Source organism: Chiloscyllium plagiosum, unplaced genomic scaffold, assembly GCF_037043375.1.
Source record: "Chiloscyllium plagiosum isolate Xiang-an unplaced genomic scaffold, Cpla_swu_hap1 HiC_scaffold_47, whole genome shotgun sequence".
Taxonomy (NCBI): Eukaryota; Metazoa; Chordata; class Chondrichthyes; order Orectolobiformes; family Hemiscylliidae; genus Chiloscyllium; species Chiloscyllium plagiosum.
Window position 1 is genome coordinate 19,214,019 of NW_028270185.1, and position 16,280 is coordinate 19,230,298.

A 16,280-nucleotide genomic window follows, 5' to 3' on the forward strand; every position below is an offset into this window, starting at 1 on the left:
AAGTGATGCACTTTGGAAGAAGGAACCAGGTCAATGAATGTCAGATAGGAGGAAGCTCAGGAACCGAGGAATCTTGGGGTACTTGTCCACAAATACCTGAAGGTGGCAGGCCATTTAGTAAGGTAGTTAAGGCATGTGGAACATTTTCAGTCATGGTATAAACTATAAGACTAGGGAGGTCTTGTTGGAGCTGTGCAGAACTTTGGCTCGGCTACAGTTGGAATACTGTGTGTAATTCTGGTTGCTGCACTGTAGGAAAAATGTGATTGCACCCCCTCCAGTGTAGAGGAGATTCACCAGGATGTTTCCTGCGATGGAGCACTTCAGCTGCGCGGAGAAGCTAAATATGCTCTGTTTTCTTTTAGAGCAGTGAAGGTGGGGGCGGGGGGAACCTGATAAAGGTTTATAAGGTATCAAAGGCATGGATAAAGTGAATAGAAAACAGCTGACACCATTAGTCAAAAGATTGCTAACAAGGCAATAATTTTAATAAGTAGAAAGGTTAGGGGCTTTGAGAGGGGAAAATGTTCCCCTCCAGGGTGTGTTAGGGTCTGGAATGTACTGCCTGGGTGGGTAGTTGAGACAGTCAGCCTAGCAACCTTTTTAATAAAAGTACTTGGATGAACATCTTGAAGTGACACCTCATTGACAGGTGTGGACCGAGCTTGGGAAAGTAGGACTAGTATAGATAGTTGTAAGATGGGCTGAAGTGTGTGCTTGTGTTCACATGTCAGCCACATTGGGCAAGGACAACACATTTCTTTTTCCAAAAATCATTTGTGAACCAGGTGAGCTTCGTCTATTCTGCCTGACCTGCCGTGCTTTTCCAGCATTGTACTAATATCAATATCCCCTTTCAGATCAACATTCCAGTATTGAGGCAATCATCAGACACTTTTGTGATGGGCATGAAGCCTATACATCATCCTCACACAGTTGTGTTCAGGGCTACAGAGTCTCTCAAACAGTAATGTTATAGAAATGTGACAACATAGTGCATTGTCACCTTTTTTTTCTGAACCAGTGGCAATTCAAAATTAGCCATAAAGCAAGCAGCTATCTGCTCTCCTGTGATTTACAGGAAGCCTTTTTGTAAAATTCTCCCAAATCCACAGTGAACTTTCAACTGCCTATTTCTTAAAAAAAACTACCAGCATTTCAATAAAATAAATTAACTTTTTTCACCAATCTTTCAAACTTATTCCTTCAAGCAACTTCACATTTTAAGTGTTTTCATACAAATGTTTGTTTGAAATTCAAACTTGGCACTACTTCTCAGTTAGTACCTGTCCCCTTTTTTTAATTTTAATGACATCCTCAAAACTGATATAGGTTTTTATCCTAAGAGCCACTTTTCTCCTCAATATGTTGACAGTGCAATTTTGGCATAAGCACACTGTTTTGATTTTGTTGAGCTGGTCTTGGCAGGCCTATACTGAAATGTTATGAGAGAATTGTTGGTTCTGTTTTCGCTGCCCGGGATTGGTCACACCAGAGACTTAAATATTCTTCATGGCTTCCTTGCTTTTATACTTTGCCTCTTTTATAACCTTTTTTAAACTGCCTTGCTGCCTTCAATAATGCATGAGCACATAGTTACTATCTTGGTTCCTAGTCTCTCACCCACATTAGAATTATTTCCTTATTTTCTTGCTTCCTTTTGCTCTTCCTGTTAAAATGTTTAACTTTTGTCAAACTCCTCTGCATAAAATTACATTGTCTCAACATTTTCTCAGTTGATCATTGGACTTTTGCAGTCTACCATTAACCTCTGCAATTCAGAAACAGAGGTTGTGTCCCGTACGTGGAAGGCTGAGTAATGTATCAACATGTAATCTTATTCTGCAGGTTGTCGAGCATGCTAAAGCAGACATAAAGAAGGCATTGCTTTTGCTGAATGATCACCTCCATAACCGGACGTATCTGGTTGGTGAGCACATCACGCTAGCTGATATCACATTGGTGTGTGCAATGCTGGGACTTTATAAACAAGTAAGGAATGGTTTGTTATCTACTAACATGATCTTAGATTCCCTCCTGCCAACTGTTTTATAATTGCATTCATTGAAGTATATAGGAGACCCTCCAGGGCATCTTCCATATGTTCCACTATGTTAATGGGGGAATTGCGTCTAAGTTGCTTAATGTTGCATTTGTTAATTCAGTTTACCTAATTTATGTTCTCTAGTCATTTTGGGATACTTTGAGTTAACTAAACTGAAAATAGGATTTCTCTAAACTTCCTTTGTTTGAACCTCTCCCTTATTGTATATGTTACCTTGCAACCACTTTCTCCCATTTAGCACTGTGACATTGCAGACTGCAAGCAGATGTAGCAGTTAAAGATTGGGCATCCATGAGGCAATGTGGGCCATCACCAGCAACAGAATTGAACCCCACCAGAATTGTAACCTCATAGCTTGCCATATCTCCTGTTCAACTACTACCATTTAAGCCAAGAGATCAACAACCTTGTTCAATGGAGAGTGCAGGAGGGCATGCCAGGAACAGTGCCAAGCATACCTAAAAATATCAGTCAGTTGAAGCTACCAAACCAGACTACTTGCCTGCCAAACAGCATAAGCAGCAAGCGATAGACAGACAGAGCCAAATGATTCCGTAACCAACAGATCAGATCTAAACTCTAGTCCTGCCGCATCAAGTCGTGAATGGCGGTGGACAATTAAACAGCCCACTGGAGGAGAAGGCTCCACCAATATCCCTGTCCTCCATGAGGGAAGAGCCCAGCACATCAGTGCCAAAGATGAAGTTGAAACAATCGCCACATCCAAGAGGATGATCCATCTAGGCTGCCTCCAGTGGTCTCCAGCATTATAGATACCAGTCTTCAGTCAATTCAATTCACAGACCAAGAAACAGTTGAAGACACTGGATAGCAATGACTATGGGCTTGGACAATATTTCGGCAATAGTACTAGATTAGATTACTTAGTGGGCGGCACGGTGGCACAGTGGTTAGCACTGCTGCCTCGCAGCGCCAGAGACCCGGGTTCAATTCCCGACTCAGGCGACTGACTGTGTGGAGTTTGCACGTTCTCTCCCTGTCTGCGTGGGTTTCCTCCGGGTGCTCCGGTTTCCTCCCACAGTCCAAAGATGTGCAGGTTAGGTTAATTGGCCATACTAAATTGCCCGTAGTGTTAGGTAAGGGGTAAATGTAGGGGTATGGGTGGGTTTCGCTTCGGTGGGTCGGTGTGGACTTGTTGGGCCGAAGGGCCTGTTTCCACACTGTAATCTAATCTAATCTTAAAAATCTAATCTACTGTGGATTTGTGCTCCAGAACTTGTTCAGCAATAGCTTCCTCAGTGATTCCTGGTTTGGGTTCTCCAGCTCCTGACCTAACTTCACCCTTGAGTCAAATGTGGATGAAAGAGCTCAATTTCAGAGGTGAGGTGACTGTCTGACAGTCCTTGATATCGAGGGTGCTTTTGACCAAGTGTGGCAGCAAGGTGCCCTAGCAAGACTGGCATCATGGGCATTGGGGACATTCTCTGGTGGTTAGTCATATCTGAACAGGAAGATGGTTGTGGTTGATGGAGGTCAGTTATCTATGCTCCAGGTCAACCCTGAGTTCATAAGGGTAGTGTCCTAAGCCCAATTATCTTCAACTTCATCAAAATCTTCTCTTGTCATTAAGGTCAGAAATAGGGATGTTTGTCAATGTTCAGCACCATTTGTGACGACTCAAATGCCTCTGAAAAAGGAAACTGCTGATTTGACAATGAGTTATCGGTTTTGCTGTATTGAGATGATTTACCTACAAGTGGTGGAAACAACACTTTTTTTTGGCAATAGTAGCTAGAAAGTGCTTCTAGGTTCTCTTCCTAAGTGCAAGATGGTTGTTGGATGTCAGACCTGACTACATTTTTAATAACCAAAATATTCCAGCTCAAATGGTGGCAGAAGTGGACAGTGGGGTAACTTTTTCAGAGCTGTACTATAGACTGGAGCCAAGTTGTAATGTTGGAAGGTAATTGTTTGGAGATGCCATAGCAATGTTTGTTTGCTGTCCAACTCTACCTTGATTGTAAATCATGGCTGACACTTTCCCAACTATCCTAACTTTAACTCTCAAATCCTGGTGTCTGATTTTACTGAGGGTGTGAGAAGTGGCTTTAGGAGTGTTGTGCTGTCCTATCCTTGAATACTGTCATTTAATAACTCCTCTTCATTCAATCACTTTCCAGTCCATTTTCTATGTGCTGACTATGCAGGAATCTTCACTTCTCACACTTTTCCCCTTGATGTAGTACAGTGGACTCCCCACCCTAGTGTCTCTACTGTTGAGCAATTGACTGTATTCATGACATTTGTGGGTGACTATCAAAGATCAGTTGACCTTGCATTTCCTAGCCCAATCTTAGAATAATTAGGAGTGTCTGATTTGCTCCCAGTGTATCTTTTTTGATATTCCAATTCCTCTTTTTGATGCCAGATCTTGCCTATTCCACAAGTTGTGCCATGCAGAAGTATCTTTGGCACCTCTAGAACTAATCTTGATTTTGATCAAATCCTCAAAGTGCTTTGGGATATTAGGAAAACTGACTCCGATGCATTGATTCCTCTTTTAGACCTATTGAAGATTTCCTTTGTCACATTCTAGGAATGCAAATTTTGAATTTCCCACCTGCCTAAGTGCAAAGCTCCCTAGTTTCTAACTTATACAGAAACTCATGGGTACAAATAGGTCTTCTCTATTTGGATTCTATGCTGGTGCACCAAAGTTATGCCTAAATTCTTTTTTGTATTGAATTCAAATGGAATCGATTTGAAGTGTAGATGTCAATTTTTACTACTTTTTAAATCCAGATTTTGATTTTTAGCTGTTTCAGATGCCAAGTTGATTTTTAAAGCAACATTCCATCCAGTCTTTCCTACGGAAGATGTCCTATACATAACCTTTTAGTTCCTCCTTTTAACCAGAAAGGGAACTCTAGACTATCCCAGTATTAAATAGCTGAATGCACATTTAGCTACTCCAGAGTTTATCACTTGTCAAAACACTGCGCAGTATTACAGTCTGAAACTATTATCTTTCTCCACTGGTTTGACAAGTTGAATATTTATTGGTGTTGAGCTCCACTGTAAGCTTTTCTTTTCAAGCCGGCTCTAGAGTTTTAAATATTTATGTATTTGATTTACCTCACTTTGTCAGAATTGTTTCCTCCCAGGTTTGTGTGAAGTCCTATAATCTTGTTGTGGAGAAGTGGTGTGTACTTTTTGTTTTTGTTTTCTTTAAATTCTGTGGTATACAGTGAAGGAGCCGTAATATGCTGGGAAATTGCTTGCAGAGAGTTCCTAGCTGTCGATCAGTACTGCAATTTTGAATGCTTATGGCTTAAAGGTAAGTGGGGAGAATAGAGGGCAGACCACTGAGGACTACAGTGGTAATAAGCCAGAGGATGTGAGCAACGTTCTAAAATTGTCAGAATTCACTCGAGGAGCAATGAGTTTAGAAATCTGGGAAGATTGTGGTTATACTTGGAGGACTTAGAATATTCTGAGGAGAAGGAGTGATTTTTGGTAGGAGCTAAGTCCCCAGGGTTGGATGAAATTTATTCCAGGCTGTTGAGTGATGCAGGGGAGGAAATGGCAGGGGATCTTGTGTTATGAAGATGTGGGTGTACTTTGAGTTAAACTTAGCCGAAATATCGGACACAGCAGTGTTCTCAATAAGGCAACAATGCAACACTTTGTCGAATAACTCGATTAGCTCATTGGCTGAATTTTGAATTTGTTTTTGTTTCCAGGCAATCTGTTTAAATTCTACCCCAAAAAATACCAAACTCCAATCCAGTTTGACAATCTTAAAAGCCAATATACTCCATTTCAATGATACCCTCCCAAAGCATCGGACTGTATAAGACTGGGGGAAATTGAACAGTTGAGAGAGGAGAACTGACAAACTCATCATTTTAACAGCCTGAAAATAGTGCTCTTAAAAGTACCTTTTTGATCAGAACCTGTGACACAAGCATTTCCTAAGAAGAAAATACACAGGAAAATCCGAATAGAAGAATGAAAGCTGCCTGGTTTTGAGATGAGTGGTTTTGTAAATCTTGATTGGGAGTTTTATTGGACTAGTATAATAAAAGAGAAGGTATATATGACAAACAGCAAGAAGCCTGAGCACCTTCTGTGACCCTCACATGCTGGAGTGGAACTGCAAGTCTGAACTTCTGGCTCAGACAGGGGTGCTACCTACTGCAACATAAAACCTAAGGGCGATGTTTTGAGAGGTTGGTCTTGGATGGATTTGTTGTTTGTGAAGCTTTGACCAGGATTCTTGTTCTCCTGCACTTTGCAACGGAGATCCCCAAATTGCAAATGTTTGGATTCCAAGTTGAAGTTTGATAGGCTATTTGACCACAGGGCATCAAAACAATGTGGCTGTATACAATTTAAGCTGCAGAATCAACTACTATTCGGTCCTCTTTTAGCAGTTTGTTTCAATGGAATGCATTCAGAAGACATTTCTTGAATCATTCCCATTTTTTTCATAATCCTCATTTGGTCTGTTTGCACTCCACTTCCTGTGCTTTTAGATTGTAAATATTTCCATTCTTTGACTTTTTTTTTTCTAACCTGGCCATATCTGTGCCTTCCAAGAGTTAAGACTTGATGCACAGAGTTGGCTATTAATGATACACCTTGAAATGTATGTTTTTTTTTTTCTCTCCCTTCTGTATCTCTATAGCATCTGCATAACTTCCTCCCCTAGTTTCCCTTTATCTGGAAGGAAAGGATTAGTATTAGTCTAACATCAGTATATTAAAACAAAGGTGACCAATATGTGGAGCTGTAATTTAGCCTTCACAAAGAGTAGTGGGTCTTGCAAAATAGATGTTAATTTGCCTGATTTTTACTTAAAGCAAAACATAGCTTTAAAATATTTCTCAAATGCTGCATTCACCGCATGTCCACTTTCTCAATTCCCAGATGGAATTGCTTGGTGATTGGGTGTTAAACTGGATGTAGAATTTAGTAATTGCCTGTGGTTAACTATACAAATTTAAGGACAATAAACCTGGATATTTGCAGCTTAACTAATGTCTTTGCCAAGGTTGGTGAGTAACAACATTTTTCTCTCTAGGTTTTGGACCCTTCCCTGCGGGAGAACTACACTGATGTAAACTGTTGGTTTTTTGCCTGTGTTAATGAGCCTCCATTCCGGAAAGTACTGGGAGAGGTGGTGTTCTGTGAGCCAGCTGCCCAGTGCTCAGGTAAAGTAGCAACATCTGCTTCCAACATAGTGCTGGTTGTAATGAGCAGGAGAACCAAGAAATGGATAAATACCTCTCCAATCCCCTCTTTCTCCTCCTCTCCCCCCCCCCCCCCCCCCCCCCAAGCCATTCTATTTGTTCAGAATGACTGACTTGGATAAAATCTTGAAAGATGTAAGACCATTAGCTTTCATATGCAGTCTGCTTTTAATGGAACTAACTATTCTTATCAGTAAATTTTCAGGTATCCAGACCCCTATGAAATGGCACTCCACTCTAAAAGGATAGAGATCAGACTATATGGTACATCCAGACAGATTTGAAAACTTAAAGCTTTGCTTGACTATAAACCAACAAACTGCAGATGCTGTAAATCAGAAACACAAACAGGAAAAGCTCAGCAGGTCTGGCAGCATCTGCGAAGAGAAATCAGAGTTAGTGTTTTTGGGTCTGGCTCAGAACTGGAGTTCTGAGGAAGGATCACTGGACCCGCAATGTTTGTTTTGCTTGAATATATTCAGTAAACCGTTTTGAGTTTGGTGTGCTGGCCTAGTGGGTACTCTACATAAACAGCTAACATGAATAGGCTGGCTGCCTCTACCCCTTTGTCACTTTTTTTCCGACGTGTTATGAATTTAAGAAACCCTTCCAAATTTTCCCTGTATTCTACTCATCTTTCTCATATGTTGATTACCGTTTGGTCCCCTTTTTTAGCAGTTTGTTTGAGATATGCATTTAGAACTCCTAAATTTCTTGAATCATTTTTCTTTTTTTTTTCCATGCTGTTCATTGGTCAATTTGTACCTCGTATGTCATTTACTTCCCTCAATATTTCTATTCTGCTTTCTGGCATATTCATGTTTTGGTCTGGCCATACTTGACTCCTCTCTTGAGGTAAGACTTAATGCACCATTTGGGTTAGTTAGTATTCCTAGAGGAAACCCTTCCCAACCACCATTTACTTTTAATATCCCTGTAGCATCTGTATAATTCCCTCTCCTCAGTTCCCTTTGTCATCTAGAAGAACATTGAAACAAAGATGACCAGATTTGCTGCAGAGTCCAGTAATTTGGAACCTGACGGTACAACACTTGGGTGAATAAACTTTTTTTTCCCTTTTTTTTTTTTTAAACTGATGTTACCCATTGCTTTTGGGTCCAGAAAATATATGGCAGGTGTTCCAAGAAGTAGTGGAATGTTTGGGATGTGGGTTTTGGGATACTGAGGGGCAGGGGGTGGGATTGGGGGAGTGAATGCAATTCTCAAGTCTGCTTGGATGTGCCAAACAGTCTGATCTCTATCCTTTTTTTTTAAAAAAAGACTTTAGTCCCAGAGTATGTGTTTCAGAGGGGTCTGCTTACCTGATGTCTTGAGAGTTTTACTCTGTGCCACAGAGAACAATGGATTCTGCTGACCCTATTTGCTGTCCACTCCATTTTCAAATTTGCCACAGCAGGTGGACCTTCTTAAGGGAACAGCATCTTTTTAGAAATATTCATAGCACTGAAGTGGTCCATTTAGTCTACTGATGATACCACTTTTATTTGTGGAGCAGTTCTGTTGGTCCCAATCTGCGGATCTATCCTATCCTTTGCAAGTTTATTTCATTCAAGTTCCCATCCTTTTTTTTTTTTGTTGAAATAATTGATGGTATCTAATTTCACCACACTTGAGGGCTGCAAGTTTCAGGCCATTACTACTTGCTGTGGAGAAATTTCTCTCCACTTCACGTGGCTTACCCAAAATCCTTTAAAATCTGTATTATAAGACTTTGTGCTATCAACGTATGGGGGCAGTTTCTCCTAAATCCAAACCTATCATAATCTTCTATACCTCTCTCAACTCCCCTTGTACAAGCAGAATAACCCCAACTCATCCAATTTTACCTTTGTAGTTATAATTCCCCTTTCCAGGAACCATTCTGGCAAGTCTTCTCTGCACTCTTTTTTTTTTTTTCAAGGGCCTTCTCATGCTTTCTAAAGTCCTACCTACCTCCCTCCCTCCCCTCTTTGGTGCAACGTCTCTGCGTTTGTGTTCAATATTTCTCTGAAGCCAAATCCTTTCCTCTTCAGGAGAGACAGTAATGCACATACATCTTTGGGTCACTTTTTTTTTCAAAAGGAAATATCTATTATTTTTTTATTTGCTACTCTTTACTCTCATTTTACCTTACTCTATCATCATTTATACCGTTGAAGGTAACACTAATCCAATTCTGATTATGTGCTTTGGTCTTCTGCATTACTAGTCTAAACACGTACTCCTACAATGATCACTGTTTGCCATGTTTTTCCTGCAAGCACTTGGTACATTTTGTTTCTTCTCGCTTGCTAGCACAAGGTCCAGCAATCGTCCTTTTCAACTTCAGTTGAGAGCTGACTAAAGGTTCTCTGAACACTTCAGAAATTCTTCCCCCTCCTTACCTTTCACTCTTAGTATCTTCACTTGAGCATAATGAATTCCCTGTTCTGAAGAAGGGTCCCTGCCTCAATGTTTAATTCTGCTTTCCCTCAGCAGATCCTGCTGGACCTGCATAGTATTTTCCAGCAATTTCTATTTTGCTTGATTTCCAGCATTTTTTGGGTTTTTTAAGCTTTTGAGCAATTAGTTTGTCTGGATTTTTTTTTTTCAAGCTGCTAAAATTTGCTGTTTGTGCAGCTGCTTGATATCTCTGGTTCAGTAGAATTATGGAGAGTTTAGAAGTATTGTTTAATAGGTGGATAATGGTGAAACATTCTGCACTTTTTTTTTTTCTTTGTTTCCAAATAGCACCAAAGCCACTGGAAACCCAAGATGTTGCCAAAATTGAGACTAGTTCAATTGCAATTCCCACAAACAAAACAAATGAAGTTGACACTGGACTTGATAAAGAAATTACTGCAGTGGAGGTTCCCCCTGCAGCCCCTCTGGCTGAGGTTAGAACAGTTGGTGCTGAAGCTCCTCCTTTGAAGCAGAGACCAACTCGTGCTGAAAGTTTGCTGGATGTATCAGAAGAACAATTATCTGTAGTTTGTGCCTCAATGAAGGGTAGAATCAAAGAAGAAACTTCCATCGTTTCCTGTAAAGGGAATATTACCCCAAAAAATGAAAGTGAGGCTATGGTTACTAAAGAGAAGAATTCATCTGTTGTTCTGATAGATTTTTCTGAGGAGATCACCCACATAACCAGTAATTCCAAAGAGCAGGCAGTAACTGAAGAGGTCACAGCTCGAGTCCAAGAGGGAGGAATTTATGAGGCGACAAAGTTAGTTGTACCCTTTAACCACCTTGAATCTACAGTGGATTGTTCTGCACAGAAAGCTACAGTAGGAGTTACGTTACCAGAATTATCCTCCTCCAGAGAAGATGTTCAAGAGATCTTTGTACATAAGTCAAAAGAGGAGTCTGTCACTGAAATCAGATCAGCAGGAGCTCCTGAAGAGCAGAAACCAGTTGGAGTAAGCCAGCTTGATGCTCCAAAATGTGAAGGAGCTGAAGAGACCACTGTCAAAATGGTGGCTGCTCCTGGAAAGGCCGTTCTTTTTGACTCCAAGATAAGGGATTGTTCTGAACCTGATGCTTCATCTAAACCAGAAGCCAGATTAATGGATGTAGCCCAAGATAGTCTGGCTAGGGAGGAGAGTGTGACTGAGGCTTGTGTGACAGGATCATTGGAAGAGGTCACTGTGGCTGCATTGAGGACACCAGATCCTTTTGAAAGGGATGCAGCAGGTAAGGTAGCAGTTACTGGTACAACAAGTGCTTTTACAGAAGATATCCTCAAAACTGATACTGTTCTCCAAGAAACTTCAAAAGAGAAATTCAACACAGTTTATCCATCTCTGGAGTGTGGACCAGTTGTAACTAGTTTGGCTGGTGCATCTAAAGAGAATGGAACTGCTGACCGTGGTAAAATGGATACATCTCCAAGAGGCAGACTGGCTACAGAGGAACGCAAGGGGCTTTCCCAAGTACGTGGTGATGATCAGGACTGCACCAAATCAACTGACCTGTTAAAAATCCAAGATCCTTTTGCACACTTACCAAAAAGGTAAGGGTGGGTTGCATGGAGGAATTGGTGTTTCATATTCTAGGTTACATTTATTTGGTCGTTTTTTTTTTTGTTTCTAAAACACTGTTTTAGTGTTTTATGGTCACTTCCATGTTTTATGAAATTTTCAAACAGGTGGGGCCTGAACCTGGGTCTTCTAGCCTAGGGGTACTGGCACTACCACTGCCATAACAGCCCTCCAGATTTCCGTATCAATCATGGTGAAATTCGAGCCCATGTCTCCTGCTCATGAGACTAGGGGTCTGGATTATGCAGTGACGTTATCACACTTCCACCTTCCCAAAAATTACGCAAATAGTTTTACAAAGGGTCCTTGTCCTCTGCACGTGAGTGTGCACACCATTTCCAGGCAAGGCACCCTGGATTGATGTAGTGACCTTGGAGGAGATTGCAATTCAATTTTTGGCCTCTTGTATTTTGGAGATTTAAGGGAAAATTGAGTTGAGAGCTTTCAGATAAGCAGGTCAGATCATTTCATTTTCCTGTGGGGAGTCCCGAATAAGGTCTAATCTCTTAATTTGGGGGTGAAATGCAAAGAACTTCAAGAATAATTCAGATCCTCCATTCATTATGCACATAACTACAGCTAGGGGTTAATTTAAATTCAAAACTGAAATTGTTAGATTTATGCTCAGCGAGGATGTTGAGAGTCACAGGTTCTAGTAGGCAAATATTATGTACTTGACTGGCAGGAAACCAAGGAGCTGACTAGCCCCCACCCACTAGATCCCCTATAATCTCCAATATTAATTTGGGACAGACTGAAATAGTTTTAGCTGCTTAAAATCCTCCTGTAGCACTTTGGTCAAAAAAAGTGATCAAACGATGTGATTCCAAAAGTGTAAGACCAACCAATTCCTAGTATTGATTCTGGATAATGTGGACTGTATTGTTTGTCCTGTTTGTTCACTGTTGAATAATAGTCTTGGTAGTTTGAAAATCTTTGCATCTTTTTCAGTGTCTTTGTTCTGGATGAGTTCAAGTGGAAGTACTCGAATGAGGATATCCGTTCTGTCGCACTCCCTTATTTGTGGGACCACTTTGATAAGGATGGTTGGTCTGTGTGGTACATGGAGTACAAGTACCCCAGTGAGCTCTGTCTGGATTGCAGCAGTTTAATAACTGGTCAGTAAACTGGGAAGCAGAAGGGAGATGTGATCAACTTGGTGTTTTGAGGATATAGTTTTGTCATAACTGTTGCTTGTCAGTTCTCCAGGATTATCTTGAAGTTTCAGAATGAGATTAATCTTCTGATACGAACTTAGGATGTTGCTTTTGCGAGCTGGGCTAGTATTTGAGCGCTAAAGAGTCATCTAGACTCAATGGTAGCTTACTGTCTCTCCATGGATGCTGCATGACCTGCTGTGATTTCCAGCAATTTTTGTTTTCAGACTAGCATTTATTGCCTATCCCAAACTGTCTTAAACCATTGCAGTCCATAATATGGGGAACATTTAATAAACTTGTTCTCATCATCCGATCAATCATATAAAGACAAGTAAAATCCTGTTAAACATTTTTTTGCAGTGAATTTAATGTTTATTTTAAGAGTTCACTGTCATGCTATAGCCATCCTCCTTTCATCTTTCTCTCATGTCCACACCTCCACTCAACTTCCCTAAAGATCCCAGCTTCCTCTTCCAAATTGTATCTGTCCCCTCCCAACACCCATCTAGAGCCCAGTGACCAAAGCTGGGGGGTAGTGGAGGCCATTCCTCAGTAAGAGGAGTGTGAGAAGCTCCAACTATAAATAAAAACAATTAACCACCCAGAAAATGCAGGCAGCCCAACTATTATTGATCAGATTGGATAATTCAGGTCCGGTTGGTTAATCAGCAGTTTCTTTTGGGAAGTTGAAGTCCCTGAGAATTGGAGTTGACAAATGGCAAGAGATTTGGGATGGGGCAGAGGATGACAGGCATGTAATGAAACCAGAGCTAGCTATTGGCATTTCACTGCCTGTATTGGCTACAGAACCTTGGTTTGTTTTTAATGGTGTAGAGATTTTAAAATGTAAAATTTTTTTTCTTTAACTTCCTCAGGACAGCAAGATAAGCATTCAGTTCTTGTCTGTCTCACTGGTTTCAGGAACTCTAATTTTTGGGTTTTTTTTTAATGATGATTGGGATGTCCTCTAAATCGAAGATGTCACCGAACCAAATCCTCTTGTGCGCAAATGACTGGGCCAGTGAAGTATTCTTGCTGGCTGATCCTCTTTTTTGTTATTCTGAAATTGGTTGCAGGGCTATTCCAGCATTTGGATAGTCTACGGGAGTACAGCTTTGCTAGCGTGATCCTCTTTGGCACCGGTGGTGACAGCTCCATCTCTGGGATTTGGATTATGCGGGGACAGCAACTTCTTCCTGAAGTAAGAATGTGACCAGTTGAGGTCTTTTGGTTTTTTTATCTGAGATGAAATTGAAGAGGGAGGTGATGAATGGGAAGTAATTTTCAGTTGCTAATTTTGCACTTGTCCTAAAGGTGCTGACTTCTGACCAGAAATTGGATTCTTGTCAACAGCCCTTGCTGTGGCACCTACCCCTCCTCCTTTATTTAACCTTGGTGGATTGTGAAGAGTTTTTCCTTGATGACTTCATGGTCATGTGGAACCTATTTCTGATTTTGGGAGTGGAGGGGATGTTGGCATAATGGGAATGTGTCTGGGTTACTAGTCCAGTGACAAAGCTAATACTCTGGGGTCTGAGCCCCATTTCCCCATTACTACAAATGGGAAATTTTGAGTTAATTCCAGATCCATTAATTGAAAAGCTAGTTGTTTACAATAGTCAACAATGGCTTTATGGTTAAAAACCCATTTTGATTCACTGGTGTCCCCTTTAGGGAACTGAAATATATCATTCACATGCACAGCAATGTAATTGATTCTGAAATGATGTTGATTGGGGTGGGGGTTTGGAATCAAATCTAACCACTATGGATTTTGAAAAAAGAAATGGAAACTCAAGTGAATCATCTGGCATTGACCAAGCCACTAGTAATGACACTGTCCTCATGACCAACATCAGGGGCTTGTGCCAAAATTGAGTGCAGTTCCACAGATGGGTCAAGCTATTGTCTGACTAATATCCCAGTCATACCATGCTGGGTATGTCCTGTCATAGTCATACAGCCCTGACACAGACCCTTCAATCCAATCATAATCTCAAACTAAACTAGCCCCACCTACCTGTGCTTCGTCCATATCTGGGACAAATCCATAGAGGTGGATCAGGAAACAGTTGCACTGGGAGACTTTGAACTTGTAGGGCCTCAGCATCAGGACAAATCTCCTCAGCAAAGAAAGCTGATGATTACCAATTGCCTTCTGTTTAATGTTTGGTCAGTGGTAACCCCCAGGATGCCATCAAATGTCAAGGGGTAATGATTACATTTATCTCCTCCTTTTTTGGAAACAATACCTTGCTTTTGTGTTGCGTAAATATTAGTTACTGACCTGGGATGGGCATAAAATGAGGTTTGTGTAAAGTCTTTGAAGTGGTCGTCAGGAACACATACCTCCATGCCTGCTCTTTGTTCTTCTTGCCCCAGATGCCAAAACCCATTCTGGAGTTATAGCTGAATAGAATCCATTCTTTCAGCAAATCTTAAACCAGAGGCCTTCTAATTGGGCTTGTGAGAATGCATTCTTCCTTGCTTGATTCCCTGGTTTAACTTTTTAGTGGTCTCAGTGCTATATCCTTTTTTTGGTTTTGTTAATCAAGATGACCTGAGTGAACTTCAATTCCCAGTTGTGACTTGCAGCATCCTCACCTCTCCCTTCACCTGCAAAGAGAACCTTAAGTCCTTGCTGATTGACAGTAATTGCTGCCGCTTTGCAGCTTTGTGGTGTTACCATTTTGACCACATCTGATGCATCTCTGCTCCTCCCTGTTTTTACCCTTCTTGGATGTGATCTTAGGACGATACCCTTGAGTTTTCCAGGGTGTGTGTAACAGGTGGGAGGTATGATCCTGAGTGCAGTCTAACTGGAATCCTCAGTTCTTAGCTTTGGGAGGCTGAGGATATTGTCTTGTGTATCCTGCTGTGCTAAAATCATGTATTTTCTCCCAGTGGCCCACTTGCTTGCTGCTGCTGTTCCACTAGCTCTGATTTATATGGTTTTCCTGTCTAGTTAAATGAAGACTGGCGTGTAACCTGTGAGTTGTATTCCTGGAAGAAGTTGGATATAGACACTGATGAATGCAAGACCATGATTAATGAGTACTTTATGCTGGAAGGAGCATTCCAACACGTGGGGAAACCCTTCAATCAGGCAATAATCTTTAAGTAGCAGCACACACTAGTTGTTGCTCTGTGCCCTCTGAACTAGCTGGTTTCTTTCACTACTGAATCTTACCTTTCTGAATATTACACTGGTGCTGTGTAAATCTAGGGCTGATATGCAGCAAGTGTTTTGTCTTTTTTTAATCTATGGATGGAAGAAAAATTAAAGCATTTGAAAACTGACCGAAAACTCATTCTTTTACAAAACTGAGAGATTAGCCATAAACTCTTCCTCACCCATGATGTAGGACTAATTTCCTAACTTGCTTTTGGTCAGGTGAGTAAAAGGAATGAATGGTGCTGCTTGACGAAGCATTTAAAATGCTGAAAATGTGTTGCTGGAAAAGCGCAGCAGGTCAGGCAGCATCCAAGGAACAGGAGAATCGACATTTCGGGCATAAGCCCTTCTTCAGGAATGAGGAAAGTGTGTCCAGCAGGCTAAGATAAAAGGTAGGGAGGAGGGACTTGGGGGAGGGGCGTTGGAATGGCGATAGGTGGAGGGCGGTCAAGGTGAGGGTGATAGGCCGGAGTGGGGTGGGGGCGGAGAGGTCAGGAAGAAGATTGCAGGTTAGGAAGGCAGTGCTGAGTTTGAGGGATTTGACTGAGACCAGGTGGGGGGAGGGGAAATGAGGAAACTGGAGGAATCTGAGTTCATCCCTTGTGGTTGGAGGGTTCCCAGGCGGAAGATGAGGCGCTCTTCCTC

At 41.3% G+C, this 16,280-nt stretch overlaps 1 protein-coding gene across 1 annotated transcript in view; it reads left to right on the top strand.

Annotated features, from left to right (window-relative positions):
- The window catches only part of LOC122542712 (elongation factor 1-gamma-like), a 50,265-nt gene extending 34,511 nt beyond the window's left edge, over positions 1-15,754 (top strand). Inside the window, exons 5-10 of the mRNA XM_087984114.1 lie at positions 1,849-1,992; positions 7,113-7,242; positions 10,012-11,272; positions 12,252-12,418; positions 13,537-13,661; positions 15,426-15,754. Coding sequence (XP_087840240.1) covers positions 1,849-1,992; positions 7,113-7,242; positions 10,012-11,272; positions 12,252-12,418; positions 13,537-13,661; positions 15,426-15,584 — 1,986 coding nt within the window. The 3' untranslated portion in view covers positions 15,585-15,754. The remainder of the gene's footprint in view (positions 1-1,848; positions 1,993-7,112; positions 7,243-10,011; positions 11,273-12,251; positions 12,419-13,536; positions 13,662-15,425) is intronic.
- Positions 15,755-16,280: the final 526 nt, after the last annotated feature.